This window comes from Pseudorca crassidens, chromosome 21 (assembly GCF_039906515.1).
Source record: "Pseudorca crassidens isolate mPseCra1 chromosome 21, mPseCra1.hap1, whole genome shotgun sequence".
Taxonomy (NCBI): Eukaryota; Metazoa; Chordata; class Mammalia; order Artiodactyla; family Delphinidae; genus Pseudorca; species Pseudorca crassidens.
This window is the reverse complement of record NC_090316.1, coordinates 17,256,614-17,280,749: the sequence shown is the minus strand read 5'-3', so window position 1 is coordinate 17,280,749 and position 24,136 is coordinate 17,256,614. Positions and strand designations below refer to the sequence as shown.

At 40.7% G+C, this 24,136-nt stretch overlaps 1 protein-coding gene across 7 annotated transcripts in view; it reads left to right on the top strand.

The window, feature by feature from the left end:
• The window catches only part of DLC1 (DLC1 Rho GTPase activating protein), a 401,992-nt gene that overhangs the window by 251,281 nt on the left and 126,575 nt on the right, over nt 1-24,136 (top strand). Inside the window, exons 6-7 of one of the 7 annotated variants that reach the window (XM_067721875.1) lie at nt 3,480-3,611; nt 8,625-9,132. The exons of 4 other annotated variants lie outside the window; for them this stretch is intronic. In XM_067721875.1, the coding sequence (XP_067577976.1) occupies nt 3,480-3,611; nt 8,625-8,662 (170 nt within the window). In that variant the 3' untranslated portion in view covers nt 8,663-9,132. Of the gene's footprint in view, nt 1-3,479; nt 3,612-8,624; nt 9,133-11,165; nt 23,514-24,136 lie in introns of those variants that run through there. 2 more of the 7 variants (XM_067721869.1, XM_067721882.1) reach the window with 2 other exon arrangements.

Genomic DNA, 24,136 nt, shown 5'->3' with positions numbered 1-24,136 from the left:
TTTCCATGACACCACAGCTGACAGGATTCAATTGCATTCTATTTACGTGGTAGGTGCTCAGTGAATATTTTTGATAGGACAGATAAATTTGTCCAAGAAATCCTTGCATCCTAGGACTTTGCCTCAAAGCATTTTGCATTTAAAAGAAATGGAAAATTTCACAAAGAACAAAAATTAAATACTATATACTACCAAGAGGTACGGCAAAAAGGTCTAAACCTATACAGAAATAAAATAAGTAATTTTTTAGAGGCAGTATAGTGATATTTGCAATGTTTAGAACCATGTTTCCCAAATCCTGGCCTGCAGATTCGTGCCAATCCAAGATGAAATTTCCAGTGACCTACAACAAAATGAGAAATGAGCAATTATTATGGACTGAATTGTGGCCCCTCCAAATTTATATTTTGAAGTCCTAACCCCCAGGACCTCAGAATTCAGTGACTGTATTTGGAGATAGGGCCTATAAAGAGGTAACTGAGATGAAATGAGGTCTAAAGGGCAGGGTCCTAATCTAGTAAGGCTAGCGTTTAGAAGAAGAGCAAGAGGCACCAGGAGAGCGCACGCAGACAGAAAAGGCCGTGTGAGGACACAGCTGGAAGGTGGCTGTCTACAGTCCAGAAAGACAGTCCTCACCAGACACCAGCCCTGCCAGCACCTTGACTTTAGATTTCCAGCCTCCAGAACTGTGAGGAAATAAATTTCTGTTGTTTAAGCCACCCAGTCTCTGGTATGCTGTTATGGCAGCCTGAGCAGACTAATACAGCAACATACTGATTTTTTGAAAGTATTGAATGCACTAATACTTTATTAAATTAATACTAAATCAGTATTAATTTTTTAAGCATTCAATTTAGAGTCTTGTCCTTTATTCTGTCTTTATTTATTCCTTCTTACTTTTCTGTTGTATTAGAATATCCTAACTTTTATGAAATTATAGTGATCTAGAAGTTGGTTTTGGATTATGTGGATTAATGCACTTACTTAAGGTAATAAAAATTAGCAATCAGATCCTGTGCCCACATAGTTTGGAAATTTTATTAGTCTATGACTTCCCTAAGTGCAGAAGTCATCGGAGGAGAACACATGAGTGAAGAAATGATGTTCTGTTGGCCAGCTGACTTCAACCAGAACTCTGAACTACAAAGAACTATCTAAGATATTTGCAGAAGCTTAATGAAGCACATGGGAGCAATATTGTTCTGTCAGGGAGCAGTGATTACTTGGGTCAGAAATGATCAAATCATATTAAAGCAATAAAGAGGTAAAATGAATGGAACAGAGCCGTTTGGTAGAACTTTATATGGAAACATTTATTCAACAGACACTTACTGATGCTCTCCCACGTGCCAAGCATTGTGCTGGACAACGGAGATACAACAATGAACATGGCATGCTCCATGTGCAAAAGGGTCTTACTGCCTACTACTCAAGTAGAGTGAAGATAGAAATGGTGGAAGTAGTAGAAGTGGGCACAATGTCCCAAAGCAATTCCAGGGAGAAACCCCAACCCAGCCTAGAGGGTCCTGGCAGGCAAAGATATTTCAGGGAGAGTGGATGACACGTAGAAAGACAAGAAACAGCCAGGTGTGTCAAGGAAGGGATGACATTAGTGGAGGCTTGTCATCTGGAGACATTTGTCTGATATGGAAAAAGAGTGATAGACGGGGATTGTTTGGGATAGGAGAGAATTGGTTCCAGATATGTTTTGGTTTTCTGTTAATTGTTGCTTTTGTTATTTTGGTTTGGACTGTTTGTTTTTTAATCAGGATGAGAGAGACTTAAGCTGAAGGGGAAGTTGCCAGTTAAAGAGGATGAAGATGGGGAAGGAGGAAGAGGAAGGAAGGAAGAACGGGAGAGAGGGAGGGAGGAAGGAAGGGAGGGAGGGAGGAAGGGAGAAATAGAAGTTGAAACTCTGAGAAAGGGATAAGAAAATGGTGAAAGCAAGAATTCTGAAGACGATGAAAAGCACAGGGGAGAAGAGTGTTGCCTAGGAGAAGGGCACCCCTACCCTGAGACTAGTGGAAATGGGGTGGAGATCGTTGGGGTAAGAGATTACTTGGCAAGGAGTGTCTGGGGAGCTGACATAGAGTGTAACTGATAGTCTCAACTTTCTTAATGCAGTTCGGGCAATGCAATCTGCTAAAAATGGTTCAGAGCTTGAGATGAGTGGGGAAGGTTTGGAGGAATCACTAAGGAGTGGAGAGGGAAAGGTCCAGGAATGAGTCAAGAGCCCCACTGAGGTTAGAGAGCTTGGAGTGGTAATGGCTCCTTGTCTGCAAAGCTATGGGATCTTCTCCAGCAGTAATTCACTATCGCAGGGAGGAAAAAGAAGGGGTGAATTGCAACTTTAATTCAATATGGAGGTTTTTCTGGTTGAAGGCAGTAAGAAGCCAGGATTCCAGGGAATTGAGGGTGAGTGTCAGAGAGGAAGGAGTGAGTGGCTTACCCAGAGCCCAGCCGTGGAAGGAGAGAGATAAGATGGGAGGTTGATATCAGACTGAGGTATTGGAGCTGAGAACTTCTGAAGGAAGCCCTCTAGGGATTAAACGACCCAGACTATGTCCAGTGATGGTCTTGGAATTGCAAGGTTACAGCACAGATGGAATTGTAAGGTTGCAGTGTCTACAGGGACTTTGCCTCCTGGTGAGTCTGTCAGAGTTGGAGTGAAAGGGAAGTGTATGAACTAAGGGCTAAAGTCTTCCATGAAGAAGGAGGAGCAGCAAGAGAGCAGATTGACATAGAGTTGGTGGCCTCAACTTCAAAAGAAGTGGGAGCCTAAGGATTAGGAAACAGCAGTTCAGAGAGAACAGCTCTTCCTGCAGATAACTTTATGGGATATGGAAGCAAGAGAAAGCTGCAAGAGAAGAGGTGTGCTTCGGGGAGATCCAGGTCTCTAGTCGGAGCAGAAACTGCAGCAAACGGGGATGCAAGAGAGGATGTTAACAATTAAGTGAGGATGCTGATGATACAGGAACAAGAACTGGGAGGCGGATGAGAGCAAGGAGGCAGGTGTGAGGAAATGCTGGGCAACACGATGTAAGAGGTGCTTCAGTTACCTATCGAGCGCCCCGCTCTGCGCAGATACAGCTGATAACCAAGACTGACCAGGTCCCTGCCTTCCTGGAGCTTCATTATCAAATGGTTTGCCTTTTGCTTCATAACTAGAGGTGATAGAGAACAGAGGCGTGGTCTCATGTGACTGCAAAACTACATCTGAGTATTTACATGTTATTTACTAGACTTGCCATAAACAATATCCCACTAAGATGAATTGCAGACCAGAAAGAACATTTAACTTTGAGCAGTTTCAGGTAGGACCATGGGGCTAGTTACAATACTAACAAAATATTGCCTAGTTGGGTTAGAAAATTATTTTAGCACCATTGTTAGCCTTCAGCATTTGGTATTTAGCCTTGGAGGTAAAGCAGATCTGTTTTTTGCACCTGTTTGAGTGTACTCGTAACATGTCTTCACAGTCAGGCCTTTGCGCTGCATTGGGGCAGGCGCTGCTGTGGTTGTCAGAAGCAGTAGCGGGTGGCAATTAAAAGCATGGATCTTGGAGGCAGACTTGCGGGGCTTGAATCCCCATTCTGCCACTTACAACGTGGGTAAGTATGAACAGGTTACTTAACCTCTCTGTGCCTCGGTGTCCTCATCTGTGAAATGGGCATGATATTAACACATCTTACCGCATAAGGTTGTTGTGAGGGTGAAAGGAGTCACTTTAATCAAAGCACTTAGAAAGCTTCCTGGCATATTCTCAGTGTTCTGTAAGTGTTAAGTTATTGTAATTGCATACAGTGTGTCGCTCTTTTAAAAGGTGTTGTATCTTCTATAGTGGATCCTGCAGGGCAAAGTATCGGCTGTACTAGCTTTGCAATTATAATCCTGACCTAGTAGCAACTGTGCCAAATTGCACAAGCAGATAGTAACGTCTGGCAGTGCCTGAAGTTTGGACTGTTAATGGAACAACTGGAACTGACTTTTACTTGGCATCCAACCAAGTCATGAATCCTTGCCATCATTTCAGCCATATTTTTACCTCTTTTTCTCTCTACTTGCAGTGGTCTTGCATTCAATACTTACCTTAAAAAAGCGACTTGCTTGCTCCTTTCTGGGCAGTAGGTGAAACTCCTTGCAACGTGGTTAAGGGCACGGGATATCAGGATGGTATGCTCGTTAACAGAGGAGGCTGTTTCGGCCTGTGTTGATGAGAGACACTCAGTCTGGGTTTTGTTCGTTATAGTTTTGCAATCAAGGTCACTTCTAGGTGGGGCACTGTACTGACAACAAAACAGGAATGAACAGTATTTATGATCTAAATGATGGGATGCATCACCTTATGCCCTGCTTTATTCATTCAGCAAATAATATAAATATGTGTCAGGGGCTGCGCTAGACCCTGGGACATAGCCCTTCTCCCCAGACTATCTCCAGATATTCAGACAGGAACTCAGGTAAACGTGGTAAAGAAATGAGTGAGGCAGTGGTCTGCAGGGGAATGTTGGATGATGGAATGTGGTCATGTAAAACAGTCATAGTTTCCTAGGTATCTTTATTATGAATACTAGATTGAGGTCAACCTCCGTCTCTGGACTCTTCATTCAATAAGATTTCTGAGTGGTCTTCATTTCCTAATGCTTTTGAAGCATCAAATTCTTCTATTTTAGACGAGATACACACACACACACACACACGCACGCACAAACACCCAATCCATAATGCTGCCATATGACTGAATCTACCCAGTAAAAGGAAGAACACTGTATATGTTGAATTATCAATAACTTCACTCAACACTAAGGGTTGAGTAAAGTTATTGCCATCTTAATTCCTAATTCTCTCTTGGTCAAATCAGTCTTTTCTAAATAGTTACCTGAGAATCCTATAGAAAAAGAAAATCTAAGATATTTTAAAGGCATGCTTTCAGACCTTTGGAAAGAAAGTTATTTTTTTCTCCAAATGAAAAATAAATGAAAACATATCATTAACCTCAATTCTTTCGTTTAATTTGCCATCTTTGCAAACGGCCTCTAAAAATCTCAGTTCTGGGCAAAAGTTGTTACTGGACTCCTTAAGCCTTTAGTGTTTGGTATTTAGCCTTGGAGGTAAAGCAGGCTACTTTGCCTTCTCTAGTAATTGTGCTTTCTTAGGACCACTATAGCTTGTTTAAAGTGTTACTTAAAGCATTTTTAAATGTTTTACATCCACCTGAATAACTTCTGAAGGTGGGGGCTGGGATTTACATTAACCTATATTTCCCTTTTTAAAAAAGTCCCTGAGGGGCTTCCCTGGTGGCGCAGTGGTTGAGAGTCCGCCTGCCGATGCAGGGGACACGGGTTCGTGCCCCGGTCCGGGAAGATCCCACATGTCGTGGAACGGCTAGGCTCGTGAGCCATGGCCGCTGAGCCTGCGCGTCCGGAGCCTGTGCTCCGCAACGGGAGAGGCCACAGCAGTGAGAGGCCCGCGGACCGCAAAAAAAAAAGTCCCTGAGACAATGATGTGAATACATTAGCTTATTTAGGATGTGATTCCAGGAGCACAATGAAAGAATGAGGAGGAGAGATCAGTGAGGAACTAATACAGAGTTAATGAGCAGATTACTGCTGTGGGTGTGTGTTTCGGTTACCATCGCTGCAAAGCCACCCCAAACGCAGCGGTGTAAAACAGTCATTAATGATGTTCCCAGAGTGTGTGGGTCAGGAGTTAGGATGAACACAGGGGCCTCGGCTTTACAAGATCTGGGGCCTCGGATGGAAAGTTTCAAAGGCTGGTGGTTTTGATACTTGCGGTCGGCTGGCACCTCGGCTGGGGCTCAACAGAGCACCTACACGTGGCCTCTTCATATATGACCTGGGCTTCCTCCCAGCGGGCTGACCTCAGGGCAGTCAGACTCCTTACCAGGTAGAACAGGGCCCCAAAACGAGTGGCCCAGAGAACAAGGCCAAGCAGCATCACCTCTTCTGACCAAACCTTAGAAGTCATGCAGCCACATTCTGTGGGTCATCAGCAAGTGGTAATCTTGCCCCGATTCAAGGGGGTAGGGAGACTGGAGCTCAGCTCTCAATTAAAGTATGTCAAAAACTTCCAGCATTTTTTCTAAAATCAAAAAATTGCATCACAGTGTAGGCAGCCATCTGTCTTCTTGACTGAAAGCATCAAAGGGAGGGGGTGTGGGAGGGAATATGAATTAACAGATAATTAGAATATAATGTAACATGCAGGTGATAAAAGACAGGTATGTACAAGGTATCATAGGGTTGCAGAGGACTGGCACTTAGCTTGGTTATAAGAGTCAGAGAAGGTGGGTTACAGTCAATCAGATGAAGAAAGGTAGGGAGGAGATTTCAAGTAGAAGAAGAAAAGTAATCACTTGGTATGTGCAGTTTGGTGAAGTGGACCAGGGAAAGTGGCAGATGAAAGTGGAAACGGAAAGTCATGAAAAGTCTTGAATGTCACAAGAACAGGCAGGGACCTTATTTTTAGGCGGTGGAGAGTCATTAAGTGTCCCTGTAAGCATCCAGGGCAAAGACTACAAGAGCCTGCATGAAGGAAGTTTAGCTGGGCTCCTCAGTAGGGGATGGATTTGATAAATATTTAGAAAGTAAAATAATACCTGGAATATTAACAATACTCGAGAATGTGGAGTGAAGGAAAGAGAGAAGTCTAAATTTACCACCAGCTTCCTACCCTGGATGCTTGAAGGAATGGTGGTCCCAGTGAGATGAGGAATTTGGGAGGAGAAGCAGGTTAAGGAGGAAGACGTGAGTATGAGGTGCCTGTGACCATCCCGGTGCATATGGCCAGTGGTCAGGTGCATACCTGAGTCCAAACTGGAAAGAGAAGATGGGGCAGGAGATACTGATTTGGGAGTGATCAGCAGATAGGAAAAAATGAGGGAGTAAAATAATCCATGGAAAGACAAGAGCAGCTTTTTTGGTTCCAAGAATGCAGATGTCGCTAATAACTTGAAGTAATTCACACCTGATCATCTCTGTTTTCTTGATGATGAAGACAAAGTTATCTGCTGAGAGAAGATGGAGTCCAAATACTGAGAACAATTTGCAAAGCAGTGAACAAAGAGAAAACAAATGTGGATCACAGCACAGGAGAAAAAGTTTGCTCTTTTAGTACCATGCATGTTTTTGCAACTGTTCCTGATGTTAGCATACCTTCTACTTGTACCCTGAAAGTCTCACCCTGAGGCCCATCACTGCCTAGGCAACAACATTGCTAAAAACACGTTAGGGTCATACTCTCCGTCATATCAGCACTCTACAGTTGATTTCAGTTTCTTTGGATTCACACATATATTGAATCATCACTGAGCAAGAAAATCATTTACCATCTTCAAATTTAAGCCTTCACACATGGAAACACCTATCATGAAATGGAAAGAGATTTTTCTTTCCTTTTCCCTTGGTATTTAGTTTTCATTATTCCAAAATATCTCAACAATCTGTATTTGTGTGTCAGTAAGAGTTTCCAACAGATGATAGATACCAGGCTTCTCCTGTAAATCTTCATTGCTTTGCTTGAATCTGAACCACAAGGAATTCAGAGTATTGATGCCCTAGGAAAGATCTCTTTCCAAGAGGAGTTGGCAGGGGAACAGAATGTGTTTGAAGACCAAGAAGACAAGATGAACAAGCCTTTCTTTTGTCTGAGCACATGCTCACCTTCCTCAACAGACACAAACAGTATAATTACTGTCCTGTCAGGGTGCACAAGTTTTTGTTTTTATTTTTGCTTTTTAATCTATAAAAGGACTCCTAGTTAAAAGGGTTGAAAGCCACTGGTTTAGATAATCCAAATCCATAGGTAATCCACACATATCCGTTCAGTGGCTTCAATTGCCTTCCCCAAGAACACTCCCATCAGCGCCCCTAAGGGAGACACAGGGGCAGATCTGAACCTTCCCCCAGCTAATGAAGCATGGGAGACGAGCAGAAGGCAAGCTGCTAAAGGGGGAAGGAAAGGGACCAACAGCCTGGAGAGTCCAAACCGGCTAATTGGCCCCTGAAAAATAGTGAGTGGTGTGCTAATGCCTCTTGTTTCCTAACAGCTCAGCAGGGTCCCCTAAGAAGGAGACCTCACCAACTGGGGGGGTGTGGTCACCAAGAGGGAGATTCTCCACCAGCAGCCTTTGTCCCTGTTGAAAAGACTGAGAGCTGCTCTTCACAGTGTTCCTTTGCCCTTTAGAGAACATGGGGGTGGCGGGGGGGATGAAGACGGAAAGGGAAAAAGCTTTTCTTCTGTTTTCTCTGCTACATCCATAGAGCTTCTTACCAAAATATTCATTTTCCAGATCTCTTCCTTTTATGGTCTACAGTTGAACCTGAGCTAGAATATAAAAACATACGAAAGGGTATAATGAGTTTGAAGACCAGGAACTGAGGAAAAAGAAACCAAAGGAAAAAGAAAACTGTACCCCAAATCAGGCTGGGAATTTTAGCCTGGGAAAACGTGTATGCAAGTGTGATAGTGTCTCCTGCTTGTCTGCACGAAAGGTGTTTCCCATAGAAATGTGCATAATAATACCTTCCTAAGTGACCTTAAGTCTTAACTGAAAGCCCTTCTCACCTCTTGGGATATTATCTGAACATCTGCTTTTATTTCAGGTGAAGAGAAGTTCAAAGTGTGCATACAGGGACAATAGAAATCCGCAATTGGACCTCCCAAAGCCCCCTTGTGGAAGTGCAGTTTTTCACAACTAGACTTTGAGTCTGTGCAAGAATCATGTAGATGTAAAAAGCCCCAGAGCTTTTCTCCTTTCCTTCCCAGCTGTCTGCTTCTCTCTCTCCTCATAGATTTATTTATCCCTTTTCTCTTCAGTCCCTTCTTCGGCCTTTCTTACCCTGTCTTTCTCAGCCTCCTGAATCCGTTTAGGAGAGAGAGCCTAATACTATCCAGAACTCTTCATAATTGAATAGATTGCATGCCGAGCCACCCTTACCTGCTGCCAGTGTGACAGTGGGAAGCAAACAGCCTGATCTATGCTGGTAATGTGCATCTTCAGGAAAGATTCAGATCTTACACATCCGGGGGTTTTCCCCACCAAAGCAAAGATACTACGAAATTAAAGAGAATGCCTATATTTCCATTTGAATAAAAATCGGTCATGAATAACTTGGTTATCCAAAGTTGCTAAAAAAAAATTACCAAGTGATTATTGTATCCTTTTCCTCCACCAAAATTAAAAACGTCTTAAGGAAGACTAGATGAACCATCACATGACTCAGGCAAAGGTCATTTTCCTGTTCCTTTGAACAAGCAGCCCTTTCTGCACCTTTGAATCTGGTTAAGCCCTTTACTTCTTTTAAAGCTTCTGTGGCTTAGAGGACACTATTATGGGAAAAGAGCAAGTCCAGTCTGGTAAACTGCACAGAGATACACCCGGGTCTCCAGAAACATCTACTTCAAGTGAAATTTCCATAGTAGGCTGAAGTTTGTTCCTCTCGAAGTTTCCATAAAGGGCTAAGGAAAATAGTCCCCCTAATCTTGTTCCCATGTGTCTACTGTTCATTTGAAGGTTAAGATTATTTATGTTTGGAGAGCCTTGCAGCCACTTAGATAGCTTGCAGTGGCCAGAGGGCTGGAGGGATGCACTCATGTTTATCACTGGCACCAGAACAAGCGTTATAGAAATGCACGCTCCTTGGCTCACCTCCCAAACTCTGCTTTCTCTCTGACTGACTTCAAGCCACTTTGTAAATTGTTTTGTTGTTTGAGGAGAACATTTCTCTCTGGGTTACAATTCTGCAGGAGCCAATATTTTAACACTCTGCTTCTGGAAAACTTCCCATTTCTAATACTTCCCCTGATTGGATTCTTCTTTGAAGTAGAGAACATGGCACAGGCCTGAGATTACAGATCAGGATTGTTTCCCTGTTGAGGTGTGTGTGTGTGTGTGTGTGTGTGTGTGTGTGTGTGTGTGTGTGTGTGTGTGTGTGTATGTGTGTGTGTTTCTGTGTCTGAGCTGGGTAATTGTTTCATTGGGTGCTTAGAATATGGTATAATGTTGGCCAGGATCCTGAATTCAGTCCTGCAACATTTCACACTGAGGAAGGCTGCTCTATGGCGACAGATCCAACTTATGTCCCCAAACAATATCAAATCATTTGGCAATTATGTGCCTGGGATCCGTTGGAGAGGATAGAATGGCAGACCCCAGTCTGGTCTTGCCCTACCTGCCTCCCGCTGTATAACCCAACCTTGACACCTGCTTCGGTTACCTTGGGCTTTTCAATGTTTCACACACATAGCAATTCCTATCTTTGTGCCTTTGCTCCACAGCATCCCAATACTGGAATATTCACCCCAGTCTTCTTCAAGGATTGAACACTAAGTCCTTAATCTCGGAAGCCTCCCCAGCCATCTGCACATCACAGCTACTCTTGTAGTTGTATCTTCACCACAAACACTAGATATGACGTGTGGAAATTGTTCTTTGTAGATCAGAGATAAGAAACCTATTGCTCTAGGTCGATACACTCAAAATCCTCCTGCCCAATCTCCTTTTTATATAAAGAAGAAAGAGAAAAACCGAGTGGTTGTGTATTCAGAACCCGACTTCCAATCACACCACGTTGCCTAGTTTTGTTTTGACTTTCCAGCCAGACTGTGCTCTGAAGGCAGGGACCTGTCTTCCCTTCACTTATACAGTCCCATACCTCCCAGCAGAGTGCAAGGCACACAGTAGGCTCAGCAAATGCCTGCTCAGCTTCTGAGGGTTCCGGAGAGGAACAGTTTTTATGAGCTTCCAGGAAATTCGGCTGACTCCAGTTGCTAACTCTATAACCCAGGGCCACGGTGGGGCAGCAGTGGCCCTGCTCAAGGGCTCCCAGCCAAGAGGACCCTTGGGAGCTGAAGTCCAGCCTGTCCTCAGATCTCCAAGCCTTGGAGGGGAGCAGCTCCACCAGAGGAAGGGAAGCTTTTTTCTAGTTTGTTAAAAGGTACTAATACCTCACTAAGCCACATACTTATGGGGCAGTGGCTCCTGAGAGGGCACATTTTCTAATTTCCTCGATGGTTTTGTGTGGGTTAGCAGAGGTTCAAGTCTAACATAGGAGGAGGAAAGATGATCACAATTAGTTTAGTGAGCTGATAGGTTTTAGTTTTATATTATCACAGAGTATATATAGATTTTTTTTTTTTTTTAGATTTCCTTTAAAAACATAAATTGCGGTCTTCCCTGGTGGTGCAGTGGTTAAGAATCTGCCTGCCAATGCAGGGGACACGGGTTTGAGCCCTGGTCCGGGAAGATCCCACATGCCGCAGAGCAACTAAGCCTGTGCACCACAACTGCTGAGCCTGAGCTCTAGAGCCCGCATGCCACAACTACTGAAGCCTGCACACCTAGAGCCTGTGCTCCTCAACAAGAGAAGCCACCACAATGAGAAGCCCGTGCACCGCAACAAAGAGTAGCCCCCGCTCACGGCCAACTAGAGAAAGCCCACACACAGCAACAAAGACCCAACGCAGCCCAAAAAATAAATAAATAATAAAAAAACATAAATTGCTTCTGTATACCAATATAAATACATGTGTTAACATATGCATATTTATACATACACACACACACACACACACACACAAGAAGAACTTGATTTGGGGTAAAAATGAAAATACATGCAAACCTGAATGTTTAAGAGCATAGAGCTACCCAATATTTATTAACTTATTCCAGAGGATGTCAGAATGATACTTTTAGGGCTTCCCTGGTGGCGCAGTGGTTGAGGGTCCGCCTGCTGATGCAGGGGACACGGGTTCGTGCTCCGGTCCGGGAAGATCCCACATGCCGCGGAGCGGCTAAGGCCCGTGAGCCATGGCCGCTGGGCCTGCGCGTCTGGAGCCTGTGCTCTGCAGCGGGAGAGGCCACAACAGTGAGAGGCCCACATACCGCAAAAAAAAAAAAAAGAATGATACTTTTACCTGTTTATTCATTCATTCATTCTTCCAGCATATGTATTAGGTGCATACTGTTTAAAATTGATCAGTCATAACCCAGGAAGAGATGTGTGACTCTGACTGCTCTACTCTAGAAATACTATAAATATTTCTCCTGTGTGGTCAGAAACTCCAAGAAAATTTGAGAAATCTGAGCAATAGAAAGCTTTGTCCTCCCCTTGTACAATGTGAGTGCCTCCACCCCTGGATCATTGTGCCTGGTTCTGTCCACTGTACTGCAGGTTCTTTGAACAATCAAAACACCTGAAAGGATGTAAGGGTTTCCGTATGAGGATAATTGGTATATAATCACGGAAGATTAGGGTTGGAAGGGACCTTGAAGCCGTCTAAGCCATCAGTCTCTTCATTTCACAGAGAAAAAACTTGATATCTGAAAAGGCTCAATGCTTTGTATTTTATTTCTTATTTTAGAAAGGTCAAATTATTTTCAGAGCCAACCACGTCTCCTTTATCCCCCTGACTCCTAGAAACCAGGAACATCTAGCTATAGCTTTGTTTTTCCAGAACCTAACAGTTCACCTGGGCAAGTAGTAAATTCTTTTAGAGAGAGATGAGATTGTAATATCAACCTCAGGTTGTATTTATTTCGATAAACTCATAATAAAAAGTAATAATCATTGCCCTGCACAAAATTTATCCTAAATATCTCTAATTTATTCTTTTGAATCCATCTCCAAAACACATACAATAAGACTTACCTGGCTCAGAGTGGTAAAAGGAATATTGTCAGAGATTAATAAATTTTTAAAAAGAATCCAAGAATCTGTGGTTTAATACACTCAAATGAATTACTGTTTTTTTTTTCCACTGGGGACATTATATAGGTAATTTCCTATGGATGTGGGCAAAGCAACTCTATGACAAGGTTGACAGCCTAATTAGGGGGTTGGGGATTTTAAGTTTTAATTCTGTTTTTAACATCAATTTACAAAGAGGAGCAGACAGAATCTTATAATCACATTTCTCATTAGTTAAGGTATAATAATGTCGTTCACTGATGGCAATCGACTGGAACTAAGGTTGTTACAAAGAACTGAAGTAATATAATCCTTGAAGTTTACAGAAAACCAAGAATCTGCAACAATTTTAGAAAAGTGAATGAGACTTGAAGAGATTATATCCAAAGAAAGACTTACACACCTTGATTTTGCAGTATTTTCCACTGCTGGAACAGCACAGTAGAGCCTGCCTTCTGCATTCTTTTAATCTTTAAGTAAATGAATGATTTCTTCTATTTTACATGGTTTAAAATGTTTTGTGTTAGCAGAATATATTTTAGATTTACTATAAATAAATTATTCAAAATTTCAAAAATGGGTTCCATTTTAACATCAGAAAATGGGTACTACCTTACTTGTAGGCTTTTAAAGTTCACTTTACCTTTTACTGCTTCTTCCTGCTTCCTACTATTAGCGTTTTGTATAATAAGTATTCAAGATTCTAGTCTTCAAACAGTCCTTCTAAAAACTGTCAGCTATTTATAGTCCTTTCTCCTCTCTTTTGCTTTAATGGATGCTTTTAAACCTGTTAGAAATTAAAGGCCGCCATGGCTGAATGTGTACATGGCAATTTGTCCAAATTGACTTATTACTGTGGCCTGGTGGGTAATGATGAGCCATCTGGCTCCATTTCTTAGGAAATATCCTCCAAGAGAGTGATTGCTGGGAGAAGGTTTAATTATCTTTCAGCTAAAAAAAGACTCTAGTTATCCTCTGGGTTAAACCTATGGATTAATTATTGTTAAATTTCTGTTTAGGAGGATCTGTCCTTCAACATCTCATCTATTTCTACTGCACAAGAAAATTAACACAAATTAGCCCCAGATTGATATTTTTATACACAGTCTCAGAATATCACTCATTGAAGAAATTTATCATTCTGCAAAGATGGAAATGATAAGTTAGTTGAACATACAAATTTCCTTTTGGCCTTAAGCTTTGAGGGAAATGCAATACATTCTCCCCACATTTTCCTTATAGCTCCCAGAGAAAAGAGGTACCAGCTTTAGACCAGCATTTAGCTGTTATTACCTCATTTTATAAATGTAAATAAGGCCACCATTGTCTTTGGCCCATTGAATGTCACTCCATAGTCAAAGAGACATTAGATACTGCATCTTCATCTGTAAAATTAGAGTAAAAGATAAACTATACCTGTTCCTTTTATTGCCTCACTCCAAGCTTTTCATTACTAAATGGATATGCTTATAAAAATGCAAGCAACCTCAAACATGCTTTTATTAAATGCTGTATACAACCTATCACAATAAAAATGACCAGAAGATATCAGCTATCATGAGTAAATTTCCTGTTAATCAAATGTGTTATATACCCCTGTACAGCTTATTTATATGCTCGAAACACCTTGACTTTCCTTTGGGGAAAACTATGGCTGATATAATGCAGCAAATGTTAAAAGTACACAAATTAAACCATTTTTTATTGCTTTAAATCTGCTAAACTTTACCTTACCTTTTTTTTTCTTTCTTTTTAAAAATTTTTATTGGGATATAGCTGTTTACAATGTTGTATTAATTTCAGGTGTACAGCAAAGTGAATCAGTAATACATAATAGCAACTTATTTTTTGAATTTTTGAATTTTATTTTACTGATTATTTTATACAGCAGGTTCTTATTAGTTATCCATTTTATATGTATTAGTGTATACATGTCTATACCAATCTCTCAGTTCATCACACCACCACGCCCACCCACCACTGCTATCACCCCTTGGTGTCCATACCTTTGTTCTCTACATCTGTGTCTGAATTTCTGCCCTGCAAACTGGCTCATCTGTACCATTTTTCCAGGTTCCACATATATGCGTTAATATACGATATTTGTTTTTCTCTTTCTGACTTACTTTACTCTGTATGACAGTCTCTAGATCCATCCACGTCTCTACAAATGACCCAATTTCGTTCCTTTTTATGGCTGAGTAATATTCCATTGTATATATGTACCACATCTTCTTTATCCATTTGTCTGTCGATGGGCATTTAGGTTACTTCCATGACCTGGCTATTGTAAATAGTGCTGCAATACAGCTGCAATGCAGCTGTAAATAATGCTGCATTGGTGTGAATGTGTCTTTTTGAATTATGGTTTTCTCTGGGTATATGCCCAGTGGTGGGATTGCTAGGTCATATGGTAATTCTATTTTTAGTTTTTTAAGAACCTCCATACTGTTCTCCAGAGTGGCTGTATCAATTTACATTCCCACCAACAGTGCAAGAGGGTTCCCTTTTCTCCACCCCCTCTCCAGCATTTGTTGTTTGTAGATTTTCTGATGATGCCCATTCTAACTGGTGTGAGGTGATACCTCATTGTAGTTTTGATTTGCATTTCTTTAATAATTAGTGATGTTGAGCAGCTTTTCATGTGCTTCTTGGCCATCTGTATGTCTTCTTTGGAGAAATGTCTATTTAGGTCTTCTGCCCATTTTTGGATTAGATTGTTTGTTTTTTTAATATTGAGCTGCATGAGCTATTTATATATTTTGGAGATTAATCCTTTGTCCGTTGATTCGTTTGCAAATATTTTCTCCCGTTCTGAGGGTTGTCTTTTTCTCTTATTTATGGTTTCCTTTGCTGTGCAAAAGCTTTGAAGTTTCATCAGGTTCCATTTGTTTATTTTTGTTTTTATTTCCATTACTCTGGGAGGTGGATCAAAAAAGATCTTGCTGTGATTTATGTCAAAGAGTGTTCTTCCTATGTTTTCCTCTAAGAGTTTTATAGTGTCCAGTCTTATGTTTAGTTCTCTAAGCCAATTTGAGTTTCTTTTTGTTTATGGTGTTAGGGAGTGTTCTAATTTCATTCTTTTACATGTAGCTGTCCAGTTTTCCCAGCACCACTTATTGAAGAGACTGACTTTTCTCCATTGTATATCCTTGCCTCCTTTGTCATAAATTAGTTGACCATAGGTGTGTGGGTTTATCTCTGGGCTTTCTATCCTGTGCCATTGATGTATATTTCTGTGTTTGTGCCAGTACCATATTGTCTTGATTACTGTAGCTTTGTAGTATAGTCTGAAGACAGGGAGTCTGATTCCTCCAGTTCTGGTTTTTTCCCTCAAGACTGCTGTGGCTATTCGGGGTCTTTTGTGTCTCCATACAAATTTTAAGATTTTTTATTCTAGTTCTGTAAAAAATGCCATTGGTAATTTGATAGAGATTGCATTGAATCTGTAGATTCCTTTGGGTCCTTTCCATTTTCACAATATTGAGTCTTCCAATCCAAGAATATGGTATATCTCTCCATCTGTTTGTATCATCTTTAATTTCTTTCATCAGTGTCTTACAGTTTTCTACATAAATGTCTTTTGTCTCCCTCAGTGGGTTTATCCCTAGGTATTTTATTCTTTTTGTTGCAGTGGTAAATGGGAATTTTTCCTTAATTTCTCTTTCAGACTTTTCATCATTAGTGTATAGGAATGCAAGAGATTTCTGTGCATTAATTTTGTATTCTGCTACTTCACCAGATTCATTGACTAGCTCTAATAGTTTTCTGGTAGCATCTTTAGGATTCTCTATGTATAGTATCATATCATATGCAAACAGTGACAGCTTTAGCTCTCCTTTTCCAATTTGTATTCCTTTTATTTCTTTTTCTTCTCTGATTGCTGTGGCTAGGACTTCCAAAACTATGTTGAATAATAGTGGTGAGAGTGAACATCCTTGTCTTGTTCCTGATCTTAGAGGCAATGCTTTCAGTTTTTCATCATTGAGAATGTTGTTTGCTGTGGGTTTGTCATATATGGCCTTTATTATGTTAACATAGGTTCCCTCTATGTCCACTTTCTGGAGAGTTTTTATCATAAATCGGTGTTGAATTTTGTCAAAAGCTTTTTCTACGTCTATTGAGATGATCGTATGGATTTCATTCTTCAATTTGTTAATATGGTGTATCACATTGGTTGATTTGCATATATTGAAGAATTCTTGAATCCCTGGGATAAATCCCACTTGATCATGGTCTGTGATCCTTTTAATGTGTCGTTGGATTCTGTTTGCTAGTATTTTGTTGAGGATTTTTGCATCTATATTCATCAGTGATATTGGTCTCTAATTTTCTTTTTTTGTAGCATCTTGGTCCAGTTTTGGTATCAAAAAATGGGTGTTGAATGGGTGATGGTGGCCTCATAGAATGAGTTTGGGAGTGTTCCTTCCTCTGCAATTTTTTGGAAGAGTTTGAGAAGGATGGGTGTTAGCTCGTCTCTAAATGTTGGATAGAATTCACCTGTGAAGCCATCTGGTCCTGGACTTTTGTTTGTTGGAAGATTTTTAATCACAGTTTCAATTTCATTACTTGTAATTGGTCTGTTCATATTTTCTATTTCTTCCTGGTTCAGTCTTGGAAGGTTATACCTTTCTAAGAATTTGTCCATTTCTTCCAGGTTGTCCATTTCATTGCAATAGAGTTGCTTGTAGTAGCCTCTTAGGGTGCTTTGTATTTCTGTGGTGTCTGTTGTAACTTCTCCTTTTTCATTTCTAATTTTATTGATTTGAGTCCTTTCCCTCTTTTTCTTGATAAGTCTGGCTAATGGTTTATCAATTTTGTTTATCTTCTCGAAGAACGCAGCTTTTAGTTTTATTGATCTTTGCTATTGTTTTCTTTGTTTCTATTTCATTTATTTCTTCTCTGATCTTCATGATTTCTTTCCTTTACTAACTGGATTTTGTTTGTTCTTCTTTCTCTAGTTCCTGTAGGTGTAAGGTTAGATTGTTTATTTGAGATTTTTCTTGTTTCTTGAGGTAGGCTTGTATTGCTGTAAACTTCCCTCTTAGAACTGCTTTTGCTGCATCCCATAGGTTTTGGATCACCGTGTTTTCGTTGTCATTTGTCTCTAGGTATTTTTTGACTTCCTCTTTGATTTCATCAGTGATCTCTTGGTTATTTAGTAATGTGTTGTTTAGCCTCCATGTGTTTGTGGTTTTTACGTTTTTTTACCTGTAATTGATTTCTAATCACATAGCGTTGTGGTCAGAAAAGATGCTTGATATAATTTCAGTTTTCTTAAATTTACCAAGGCTTGATTTGTGACCCAAGATGTGATCTCTCCTGGAGAATGTTCCATGCACACTTGAGAATAAAGTGTAATCTGCTTTTTTTGGATGGAATGTCCTATAAACATCAATTATATCTATCTGGTCTATTGTGTCATTTAAAGCTTCTCTTTATTAATTTTCTGTTGGATGATCTGTCCATTGGTGTAAGTGAGGTGTTAAAGTCCCCCACTATTATTGTGTTACTGTCGATTTCCTCTTTTATAGGTGTTTTGCAGTTGCCTTATGTTTTGAGGTGCTCCTATTGGGTACATATATATTTGTAATTGTTATATCTTCCTCTTGGATTAATCCCTTGATCATTATGTAGCATCCTTCCTTGTCTCTTGTAACAATCTTTATTTTAAAGTCTATTTTATCTGATATGAGTATTGCTACTCCAGCTTTCTTTTGATTTCCATTTTCATGGAATATCTTTTTCCATCCCCTCACTTTCAGTCTGTATGTGTCCCTAGGTCTGAAGTGGGTCTCTTGTAGACAGCATATATATGGGTCTTTTTTTCTATCCATTCAGTAAGCCTGTGCCTTTTGATTGAAGCATTTAATCCATTCACGTTTAAGGTAATTATCGATATGTATGTTCCTATTACCATTTTCTTAATTGTTATGGATTTGTTTTTATAGGTCCTTTTCTTCTCTCGTGTTTCCCACTTAGAGAAGTTCCTTCAGCATTTGTTGTAGAGCTGGTTTGGTGGTGCTGAATTCTCTTAGCTTTTGCTCGTCTGTAAAGATTTTAATTTTTCCGTCGGATCTGAATGAGATCCTTGCCTGTTAGAATAATCTTGGTTGTAGGTTCTTCCCTTTCATCACTTTAAATATGTTATGCCACTCCCTTCTGGATTGTAGAGTTTCTGCTGAGAAATCAGCTGTTAACCTTATGGGAGTTCTCTTGTATGTTATTTGTCGTTTTTCTTTTGTTGCTTTCAATAATTTTTCTTTGTCTTTAATTTTTGCCAATTTGATTACTATGTGTCTCGGCATGTTTCTCCTTGGGTTTATCCTGCCTGGGACTCTCTGCACTTCCTGGACTTGGGTGGCTATTTCCTTTCCCATGTTAGGGAAGTTTTGACTATAATCTCTTCAAATATTTTCTCAGGTTCTTTCTCTCTCTTTTCTCTTTTGTGACTCCTATAATGCAGATGTTGTTGTGTTTAATGTTGTCCCAGGGGTCTCTTAGGCTGTCTTCATTTCTTTTCATTCTTTTTTCTTTATTCTCTTCCACATAAGTGAATTCCGCCATTCTGTCTTCCAGGTCACTTATCCGTTCTTCTGCCTCAGTTATTCTGCTATTGATTCCTTCTATTGTATTTTTCATTTCAGTTATTGTATTGTTCATCTCTGTTTGTTTGTTCTTTAATTCTTCTAGGTGTTTGTTAAACATTTCTTGCATCTTCTCAATCTTTGTCTCCATTCTTTTTCCGAGGTCCTGGATCATCTTCACTGTCATTATTCTGAATTCTTTTTCTGGAAGGTTACCTATCTCCACTTCATTTAGTTGTTTTTCTGGGGTTTTATCTTGTTCCTTCATCTGGTACGTACCCCTCTGCCTTTTCATGTTGTCTGTCTTTCTGTGAATATGGTTTCTGTTCCACAGGCTGCAGAATTGTAGTTCTTCTTGCTTCTGCTGTCTGCCCTCTGGTGGATGAGGCTACGTAAGAGGCTTGTGCAAGTCTCCAGATGGGAGGGAAACTGGTGGGTAGAGCTCAGTAATGGTGGGTAGTGATGGGTAGAGCTGGCTGTTGCTCTGCTGGGCAGAGCTCAGTAAAACTTTAATCCGCTTGTCTGCTCATAGGTGGGGCTGGGTTCCCTCCTTGTTGGTTGTTTGGCCTGAGGCGACCCAACACTGGAGCCTACCCGGGCTCTTTGGTGGGGCTAATGACAGACTCTGGGAGGGTTCACGCCAAGGAGTACTTACCAGAACTTCTGCTGCCAGTGTCCTTGTCCTCACAGTGAGACACAGCCACCCCCTGCCTCTGCTGGAGACCCTCAAACACTGGCAGGTAGGTCTGGTTCAGTCTCCTATGGGGTCACTGCTCCTTCCCCTGTGTCCCGATGTGCACACTACTTTGTGTGTGCCCTCCAAGAGTGGAGTCTCTGTTTCCCCCAGGCCTGTCGAAGTCTTGCAGTCAAATCCCACTAGCCTTCAAAGTCTGATTCCCTAGGAATTCCTCCTCCTGTTGCCGGACCCACAGGTTGGGAAGCCTGATGTGGGGCTCAGAACCTTCACTCCAGTGGGTGGACTTCTGTGGTATAAGTGTTCTCCAGTTTGTGAGTCACCCACCTAGCAGTTATGGGATTTGATTTTATTGTGATTGTGCCCCTCCTACCATCTCACTGTGGCTTCTCCTTTGTCTTTGCATGTGGGGTACCTTGTTTGGTGAGTTCCAGTGTCTTCCTGTTGATGATTGTTCAGCTAGTTGTGATCCCAGTGCTCTCACAAGAGGGAGTGAGAGCACGTCCTTCTACTCCACCATCTTGAACCAATCTCCTACCTTACCTTTTAATATTAACATACCATGGTAATTGGTGCTTTGAGTGTGACATGCACAGTAATGAAGATTGTCCTACCTGCATAGTACAGGTGACTCCTGTAGATAACACAGAGTGCTCACAGGTCAGCAGCAGGAGTGTGACGTCTTCTCCACCACAGGGATGCAGAGGAGCACCACTTCCCACCCACTTCTCTGTCCCCACAGCAAGGCCCGTCCCAGGTAGCCTGGCCTCATTGTCTCATGGGCTCCTGACTCCACTCAGAATTCAGCCTCTGCCTTATCAATTCAGACCAACTTTTAGAGGCTGCCAAATGTGTAAGCAGCAAAGAACATGGGCTTTGGAATAAATAAGAGTTAGGTTCAAATTTTGTCTCAGTAGTTTAATAGCTGAATGGCCTGGGCAAGATACTTAACTTTTCTGAATCTTAGTTTTGTGATTCACCTCAAAAATAGGCACAATAATGTCTAATTTATAGAATGGTGATAGTGTTTAAATGAGACAACTCCTCAGGTCATCCTCTGACTGTAGTGTCTGGAACACAGCCAACACTTGGGAGGTGAGGTTTTCCTTCTCTTTCCTTTCCTGAAAGAAGCAGAATAAGAGCAGCACTTAACAGATAAGGCTGGTCAAGACTACAGGCCCCAGAATTCAGTCTTGACCATCCATACTTTTAACTAAAGGTCTCAAAATAATTTCTGGTTTGTCTCCTTCTTTTTTTATAGTGTTTATTTATTTTTACTAGTTGACAGTTTGCTTTATTTATTTATTTATGGCTGTGTTGGGTCTTCATTTCTGTGCGAGGGCTTTCTCTAGTTGTGGCAAGCGGGGGCCACTCTTCATTGCGGTGTGCGGGCCTCTCACTATCACGGCCTCTCTTGTTGTGGAGCACAGGCTCCAGACGCGCAGACTCAGTAATTGTGATTCACGGGCCCAGTTGCTCCGTGGCATGTGGGATCTTCCCAGACCAGGGCTCAAACCCGTGTCCCCTGCATTGGCAGGCAGACTCTCAACCACTGTGCCACCAGGGAAGCCCTTGGTTTCTCTTCTTTTAAAACAACATTATTTATAAGTCAGTAATTTGGACTTCTTTTTTCTTAATACATAACTCTTTTCTTTGCCAGGATCCCATGGCAAACCGACCCCAGAAAATTCAACTTTTCAGCATTTGTGTGCCTTTTCTGGTTGAGTGTGGCTTCAAAATTTAATCCATGCAACTCTCCAATGTTCATTTGACAAATGCAATGTACATGCACCATTGTTTTAAGTTCAACCTAAGATAGATGTTTAAAAAAAGGAACCAAGCAAAGGTATTTCTACCACTTAACAGATGTTCTCCTGGATAGCCTCCTTTGCTCTGAGATCGTAGTGCTTAGAAACAGTTTTCTTCATTTGTAATATTGTCTTCAGATCTCCATATATACAGATCTTTTCTTCATAGTCTGTGTCATCTTAAATTAACAACTACATAGCCAAAATATAAGTACTAATTAAGGCTGATCTCAGGATGCTAATTAAAATTAGACTAGGATACCTATGTAAACAGGAAATAGGCTTGAAATAGACCTGTCCTGAATTACCCAGCTGCTTACTAAATGTTTTATTGAAACCTGCGTTTCTCTTCAACTAATGGATGAGGGACCAGTATCTAGCTTAGAGTGAATTGCATGCTGTTATCAGTTTTTTTGAATACACACAAATAAGTTGTGTGAAAAATAACTACAGTGTGATTCAAGGTTTTACATGCCTTGAATATACCCCATTATTTCAATAATAAGAAAGAAAAAAAAGACAAAGAAAACATTAAATTGTTATAGCTTGTGAGTGGTTGAGACTTTGTGGCATTCAGTGTTATGATGTTAGCCTCAGAGAGAGACAGTAAACCAATAGAATTCATCTCCCTGCAACCAGATCCCCAATCCCAGACTCCCTTGCTCTAAGTATTTATGGCATATGAAGATCATGTTTATTTAATATCAAACAGCTTCATGAAAATGAACAATTCAGGCATATCGAAGTATCAAAACATTGCATTGATGAAATATCCAGATGACAGGACAAATTATTACACTTTCATTAATGTGTTTAAATATTTTATTGAAACTGAAGCACTGTGATAGAAGATGAGGTACATATTGATAGTGGGATTATAGGACGTTTATTTGAAATTCCTACCGAATACATTCTTATCCTATGCAAATTTCCTTCTATGGAATATACTCCATGATCTGAATAAAATATTAAAAATAATAGTCTTTAAAATACCTTATTTTTTGAGAAAAAATTGTTAACTGTTAGGAAGAAAGATAACATACTAAAAATGTATTGAAATTTCTCTCAGTTGAAAATAGGAGTATCTGTCTGAAGTGGGGATAACAATGGCCAAGGGCTGTAAACAAATATAAACCAGAGTTGTAAAATACCTATTTAGCAGTAGTCAAAAATGTGAATAAATACTGTACTTTTAATACTTTATTTTGCTAAATATTCCATTATTTCTCCCAAAGTATTATTGCTCCTTCAGAGAAAACAAACAAACAGAACCAATAATGGAAGAGCTTTATTTCTTTCATGTTAAAAAGAATTTTCACCTATTACAGAAGAAGACAATAAAATGAAATAAATAGCTATTTTTAAGAACCCTAATACAATGTGGTATTTTATGAATGTACAGCTTACTTGTACTTGACTTTAAAATTCCAGAAAACGATGAGGCAAACGAGTCTTTTACAATCGCCAAGGCAACCTTTATGTCACTTGAAATGAAGGTGGGTAATGGGCGGGTGGCCTTTCAGCCATGGCTGTCTTTACACCCTGTGACTTTAATTGAATCGTCAGGTTAAGAATGGGAAATCAATAAGTAAGAATGGCTACACAGGAGCTTCCCTGGTGGTCCAGTGGTTAAGATTCCACACTTCCACTGCAGAGGGCATGGGTTCGATCCCTGGTCTGGGAACTAAGATTCCACATGCTGCACAGCACAGCCCCCCCAAAAAAAACAACACTGGGTACATAGTGTGTGTGGCTGACTGCAGAGAATGAGAATCTTAATCTGTCCCCACACATCATCCCCCAGCCCAGCTCCAACATTCATTGCTCCAGAACTGTCATTATCCCCCATCCTGTAAGCTTGGCTCTTTCCTCTCCTGATATTGCTTTACCCCTGACCCCATACTGTGTCTGCTGCAGACACCAGTGGCCAAGTGAGATAGGGTCACCTCTCTATTTAGGAGAACAGCTGCCACCACACTGATTAAAGAAATAAGAACTCAAGAAGAAGGGCCACTGTGACAGACTTAGAGTGAACCAACGTACACACAGTGGGCTAAATCGGATATGCCAGATATGCAGGGATTCTTGGGTTATTTGTGTTTTCTGGAGATGCCAGCAGCTGGACACAGATATATAGTTTTTTTTAAAGCTACAAAGATTCCCTTTGTGAAGAAAATGCAACCAAGCATACCTATATAGAAGAAATGATGGTTCAAATTTCCCACTTTTGTAGAGAACATTCAAGGGGAATATCAAAAAATGCCATTTGCACACAATTAGGGAACAAGACATTTTAAACTAATTTGAGCACAGTGATGTGCTCAATCAAGTATGCTG